At 47.9% G+C, this 6,775-nt stretch overlaps 1 protein-coding gene across 3 annotated transcripts; it reads left to right on the forward strand.

The window, feature by feature from the left end:
• Positions 1-73: 73 nt before the first annotated feature.
• STK19 (serine/threonine kinase 19) lies at positions 74-6,167 on the forward strand. Of its 3 annotated transcripts, none has more exons than XM_032847208.1 (7): positions 75-276; positions 358-515; positions 3,666-3,761; positions 4,019-4,158; positions 5,219-5,316; positions 5,427-5,574; positions 5,718-6,167. In XM_032847208.1, the coding sequence occupies exons 1-7, from the start codon at positions 177-179 to the stop codon at positions 5,761-5,763; spliced, it is 786 nt and encodes a 261-aa protein (XP_032703099.1). In that variant the 5' UTR covers positions 75-176; the 3' UTR covers positions 5,764-6,167. The 3 variants fall into 3 exon arrangements, with proteins under 3 accessions (XP_032703097.1, XP_032703099.1, XP_032703100.1); XM_032847209.1 differs by having other exon boundaries at positions 76-276; positions 379-515; XM_032847206.1 differs by having other exon boundaries at positions 74-515.
• Positions 6,168-6,775: the final 608 nt, after the last annotated feature.

Raw genomic sequence — 6,775 nt, forward strand, 5'->3', positions numbered from 1 at the left:
TCCCCCGCCGGCTGAAAAGGCAAGTTGACGCCTCTTCGACCCCACGTCATCCTTCTTCCGCCGGGCGGACCGGCCTCCCGGGAGCCTGAGGTCACTGCTCTGCGCCGGAAGACGCCGTCTCCTTGGCCCCTCGTCTTAACACAGACCTCTTCCCCGGCCTCCTGACATCCCGGGATATGAGCCGGAAGAGACAGCGCCTGGTCCCGGACGCCTTTGGGCTGAAGAGGCGGCGGGAGCGAGGACAGGCAGAGGCGGATCCTCTGAGGGGCGAGTCGGGTAAGCGCGGCCGCCCCAGGGCGAGACGGGGAGCGGCGGGCGGTGGGAGAACGGCGCCCCCCGCCCTCCTTCCCGCCGCAGTGACCCGGTCTCTCCGCCCAGGGTCGGCGCGCGCGGCCGTCGCCGAGCTGGTGCAGCTGTTCCCGCGAGGCCTGTTCGAGGACGCGCTGCCGCCCATCGCGTTGAGGAGCCAGGTGTACAGCCTCGTGCCGGACCGGACGGTGGCCGACCGGCAGCTGGTGAGCGGCGTCTGAGCGACGGACGGAAGCAGCTTCCCGGCCTCACGGGCGCTCCCGAGGGTCCCCATCACTCAGACGCTCTGTGGCTCCGCCGGCCCTCGGCCGCTCAGCGGGCGTTCGGGCTCTCTGGGCCGGTCCTTGCGGGGCCAAGGAAAATGCCACAGACCCTGTTAGAAGACCCAGCGGCAGTAGGGAGCATGCCACATCGTGCAAGTGGAAGAGCGACTCTTGGGAAAACGGAGTCATCGGGCACAGTTGGAGCTTTACAGCGCTGGGAATGCAGGCGGGCGTCAGGTCGCGACAGGCCTTGTGCGGCGGTGGTGTTTCTGCCTTAACACGGAAGGCGATAAGCTAGCAGAGAATGTTAACCAGGAGAGGGAACGCTGTGTTGCGTGGTTTGGAGGTAGTGAGATGAGACGGGGAGATCAGTGAGGAAGATACTGCATCGGAGAACTGGTGAAGGCCTAAATGAGGGGAGAGCAGTAGGGAGGGCAAGGGTGGGTGAAGGTGAGGGGAGTGGGGAAGAGGGAGGAGTCCAGAAGAGTCAGATTTTCTGGATGATGGGGATTGAGTGGTTGGTGGAGTGAATAGAAGAGGAGGGCACTGAGTTGTTGGGGCGGATGATAGGTTTGATTTTGTACAAGTTGGAGGCGCATGGGGAGCATCCAAAGGCAAATGTGTAGTGGACAGTTGGATATGAGGGACTGGAGAGAATTCTGGGTCAGTGATACTAGGTTTGGAGTGGTTGAGGTATGAGCAGTGGTTCAGTCTGTGGATGTGGGTGAGATTGGGTAGGAAGAGTGAGTAGAGGAGTAATTTGTAACCTTTTTACAAACTTTAAAAGATAATGAAAGTTACGATTTTCTCACAAAAATATATACATGCCACATACATACAAGATGTATGTGCATTTTGTTGGGGGAGGGGATGTTGTTTCATGGGTCCTCTGAGGTCCAGGGTTAAGGACCTCGAGCTTAGAGTGAAAGAGCCAAATCTACAAAGCTGAGAGATACCCACGTTTAAGGCAGTCCTGAGTTCTGCCTGTATCAGAATAATCTGGGCTGCTTTTTCAAAAATAAAGGTTCCTGGGACTCACCTAAAGCTAATAGATGCAGATCTTTTGAGCATAGGACCTGGGAATCTACATTTTGAATTACTATCTCAAGTGATTCTTCCTTAAGATTTGGGACCCATTCATGTGAGGGGAAAGCATAGGAAAAGGAGTCTCTGGAAGAAGCTGAGAAGGAATTGCTGGAGTTAGGAGGAACCACGGAAGAGGCCTATTGAGAAATCACATAGATTGTCAAGGAGGTGGAGTAGCTGGCAGTGTTAGAACCCATGATTTAAGGCAGTGGTCAGTATAGGGATTAAGTAAAATAATATCCAAAATCTGTCCATTGGATTTAGCAGGTGGAAGATTAATGGCAACCTGTCAGGATGAAAGGAGGGAAGAAAAGGAAGATGGAGACTAGCTCCACTCTCATGAGGAAGTGAGTTAGATGGAACCACTCCTTATAGACTATTTGTTGTCTTTTTAATTTACTGATGTTAGCCTAAATTTTAAAAATGCATAAAAGAAAATATAAACACACACACAATTAAAAAATGTTAATAAAGCAGATATCCATTTAACCACTACCAAGGCCAACTATAGCTACATACATCAATCTCCAGTCAAAAGGACTTAATGTCCCTTGGTGGTAACTATGGTCCTAACTGGTATGATAATCGTTCCCTTGGTTTGCTTTATACCATCTGTATGATTACCTGTAAATTACATAACTTAGTTTTATCCATTTTTGACCTTGAGATAAACAAAATCATACTGTATATATGTATGTACTGTATTTATATCTTGTTTCATTAGGAGAATACTTTTGAAATTCTCAGTTTCAATAGTTCAGTAGCAATAGTTCATTTACTTTCATAGATTTCCTTTTTGTGAATATGTCTCATTTTGTTCTAGTGAAAAAAATTATATGTTTCTAGGCAATCTATCATCTGAATTTTCAAATTTATTGGCATAAAATTTGTAGTCTCATTTTATTGTTTATTGGATGTGTAGCAATGACCCTTTTTTCATTCTTTATATTGATTATCCCTGCTTTATCTAGTCCACCCATCCCTCCCCACCAACCGTTTTCTTGGTCAGTCTCACCAGTGGCTTATCAATTTTAATAGTTTTATCAATAGCTTTGTTGTTTTCTTGTACACATATTTTCTATTTTATTAGTGTTTATCCTCCACTGTTGTGTTTATTTTACTTTTTTCTGATTAATTTCATCCTCGCTTCACTTCTAATATATGCATGTCAAGTTGTAGTTTATCTTAGTAATGTGCAGATAGATATATATATAGTTTTGGTATATATTTTTGGCTACCATTCAGTTTAAAATATGTTCTAACTTCTTTTGTCATGTTTTTTCTTGGACCGAGGGTTGATTAGGAATGTATGTCTTAATTTTAATCTGTCTTTAATGTATGTGTGTGTTTTCATATTACCTACTTGTTACTGATTTCTGACACAAAAGATAACTGTGGTCAGGGAACCTACACAATATGATTTTAGTCATTTGAAGTTTATTGAGACTTGCTTTGTGCTATGTGTTCAGTTTTGCTAAATATTCTATATATATTTGAAGAGAATATGTATTTTTCAGTTACTAGTTTCTTAGTAACTAAAGTTAATGCAAGTTATTTCCTTACTCTTGTTTGTTCTATGAGTTTATGAGAGGTGGATTAATTAACTTTTGTGATTATGGATTTGCTAGTATTTTTTCAAATATTTTCCCTACCTTCTCACCTTTCCTCACCCAAAGTCTTGACTGTTAATTCCTTGAAGTCAGGGCCCATGTCTTAATCACTGTCTTATTTTAGTGTCTGGCATATGATTGGAAAATATATATTGATTGCTTGATGAGTAGAGGAGTAATTTGAGGTGGCTGGATGAGGTGGGTGGATGGGAAGGTGGGTAACTAATTTGAAAAGACTATTTAGTAATCCACCTGATTCTCTCCCCACAGTTTTTTCTTTGCTTAGAGAAAAATTCCCAGTGTTTGCAATAAAATATCCCTGCCTAAAAGTGCCCAGAATATATCAGAGTATTTTACCCTGATACCCTTCTTTTTACTCCCATCTCTCTGGAGACAGAAGGAGCTTCAAGAGCAGGGGGAGATCAGAGTCATCCAACTAGGCTTTGACTTGGACACCCATGGAATTATCTTCACTGAGGACTACAGGACCAGAGTGCGTGTAACTGTGTGTGTGTGTGATAGGGTGTGGGGGGCAAGCAGGGAAGTTGGAGAATGGAAATAAAAAGAGACAATTTTTCCACTCTGTGTGTTACAGAGAGGACACAGAGCTCTGGTCCGTAGTAATATAAAGGAGAAGAAAAGGAGGTAGAAGGACATGAGCAAAAGGGAAAATGGGAGGAGGAATATCCTGGAGGTGGTCAGTAGAGGCCGAGGTTGGGGCCAGACCTCATCTCTCATCTCTGGTTCCAGGTCCTCAAGGCCTGCGATGGCCGACCATATGCTGGGGCAGTGCAGAAGTTTCTGGCTTTGGTACTTCCAGCCTGTGGGGACCTTAGCTTCCAGCAAGACCAAATGACACAGACCTTCGGCTTCAGGGACCCAGAGATCACGTGAGACTTGGGGGAGTAACAGAGCTCAGGCATCTGAGACTTCCCTGCATCCATCCAGTCCCATCCAGCTTTGTCCTTTTGGTGAACCTGCCAAAAAGATAGATGGACTCCACTTTTTAGGAAAATGACCTTAATATTTGCTCCACCCACAAGAGAGGAGGCCTGTTTTTATCTGAGTCCTTGGAAAGAGCCCTAGTCTAGAATTCAAGAGATCTGGGTGACTAATCCAATGAATTTAGAGGCCTGGCAGACACCATAAATGCCTATTTTTTTTTTTTTTTAAGATTTTATTTATTTATTTGACAGACAGAGATCACAAGTAGGCAGAGAGGCAGGCAGAGAGAGAGGAGGAAGCAGGCTCCCCGCTGAGCAGAGAGCCCGACGTGGGGCTCGATCCCAGGACTCTGGGATCATGACCTGAGCCGAAGGCAGAGGCTTTAACCCACTGAGCCACCCAGGCGCCCCCATAAATGCCTATTGTGAACCCTGCTGAGACTAAGAGAATTGAGAACGGTAGGAGCTTGGATGCCCCTAAAACCTACATTAAAAAGCAGTGACCGGACAAGGGTGAAGTAAAGATTCCATTTCAGGGGGCCTTATCTGGCTCAGGCTCCCTATTTTGTAACCCAAGGCAAATGTGAAAGCATTTTATAAACTTTTTAGTAAGACATGGGGGAGCCATGGTGAGGTATACATCGGCAGAGGCAGGAGCCCAGAAGAAAGGCCCTTATTTCACCCCTGGGGTTGGGCTGAGGCTGTGTCAGGGCATGTGGTCAAGGAGGGCTTCTAGAAGCAGAAGGTGATTTAGTTGAACAAGTAATAATAATGCAAAAGAAAGGGAGCGGGGGAGTAGGGGCGGGGGACAATCCAAGTAGAGGAATGGAAGCAAGGCCGGGCACTGAACAGCAGGGTGGGAACAGAGAACCACTCCAGGGTGGGCTTCTGTTCCTTAGTCCCCTTGCATGGTTGCCCATTTGGGGAGACTATTCAAGCATCAGTGGGCAGGGATAGGATTCTCAGAGCTCAACTCTTCTCTCTTCTGGCTTCCCACCCTCCTTAGGCAGCTAGTGAATGCTGGAGTGCTCACCGTCCGAGACGCTGGGAGTTGGTGGCTGGCCGTGCCTGGCGCTGGGAGATTCATTAAATATTTTGTTAAAGGTATTCTATCCGCATCTCAAGCCTTCACCCGCTTAAGAACACCTTTGGGTAGTTTCTCGGGGCCCAGGCCTTATTCCCCTTTCCCCTCTTCTGTGCCATTTCTCCTCTAGGGCGCCAGGCTGTCCTTGGCATGGTCCGGAAGGCCAAGTACCGGGAGCTACTCCTATCAGAGCTCTTGGGCCGGCGGGCACCTGCAGCGGTGCGACTCGGCCTCACCTACCACGTGCATGACCTTATTGGGGCCCAGCTGGTGGACTGGTGAGTCTCACCCCCAGCCTCTGGCAGATCACCAAGCAGTGACCCAAGGTTGGATTCCCTCTGCCATATCCCAGGCCAAGCTCTGAGTTTTCCCCAGACTTTAGGCCTGGGGATCTGGCTCCAGCCTCATCTTTCTTTTGCAGTGTCTCCACCACTTCTGGAACTCTTCTCCGCCTGCCGGAGACGTGAGGATTCTTCTCGTCATTGTATACCTCCCCAGAGTGGGGTGAGAGGGACCCAGGAGTCCTGCCCAGTGGTGGCTGAGACAGGGTCACCTTGGCAAGGCATGGGAGCCCAGATGAGTGTTGGCCTTGCTTCTGCTCAAAGGGTCAGATGTGATTGCTGCTGTTTACCTGGGCTCTGACCCAGTGGTGGGGTTTGGGCAATGCTTCTCTGCCCTTCCATGGAAGTGGAGCCAGAAAGCAGGCCAAGGCCATGGCTGTTGCCTTTCTTGTAGCAAAATCTGCTGTCACTCTCTTGGGATAGGAAGACAGGATTTCTGGGGAGGCTGGTGAGGGAGGGCAGAGTCCTCTGTTCTATATGTCGAGGTAAAACTGCCAAATAAAGTACTTCTGCCTGTGCGATTCCCTGGATGTCTTTGTTTAATGTGATGTGTATCTGGGCGCCTCATTTGTGGGTAGAGTTAGAGCTAGACTTGAGCCTGAGCTTTGCCTCGTTGTTCAGAGAGATAAAAGGACACTGAGGTCAGTTCTCCCTATGGGAGATAAAGGTATACCTCATCTAAACAACAGAATTTCTGTTAGGGCCTGCACAAAGCAAAGGTCTGGTGTCGTTCAGGTTTTGTGGGGGTTGTAGTTAGAGATAAGCGTCTTGTACCTTGTTTTGTAAAGATTTTTATGAAGGAGCTTGTGTCTCCAACCATGTACATTGAACTATGCCCACACATACTGGAGAATGTGTGTGTGTGTGTGTGTGTGTATGTGTGTGTGTATGTATGTGCCCCCAGTTAAACCCAGTAGGGGGGCTACCCGGGGCACTGGGATGAGAGGGGTTAACACAGAAGGACAGAACATAACTCTGGGCCATGATTTCCTCATTCCCTCAGAGACCCAGGTGTCCGGGGTGTTGTCCTCCCTCCCCCTGCCCCTACTAAATACTGGGCCTGGGGCCAGTTGCATTTCTTGCCTGTCACATGGTTTCCCGGCTGTGCTGGGCCAGGGGAGGAGCAAGTTCCAGAGTC

The sequence above is a fragment of the Lontra canadensis genome, unplaced genomic scaffold, assembly GCF_010015895.1.
Source record: "Lontra canadensis isolate GAN:19392208 unplaced genomic scaffold, GSC_riverotter_1.0 scaffold186, whole genome shotgun sequence".
In the NCBI taxonomy this organism is placed as follows: Eukaryota; Metazoa; Chordata; class Mammalia; order Carnivora; family Mustelidae; genus Lontra; species Lontra canadensis.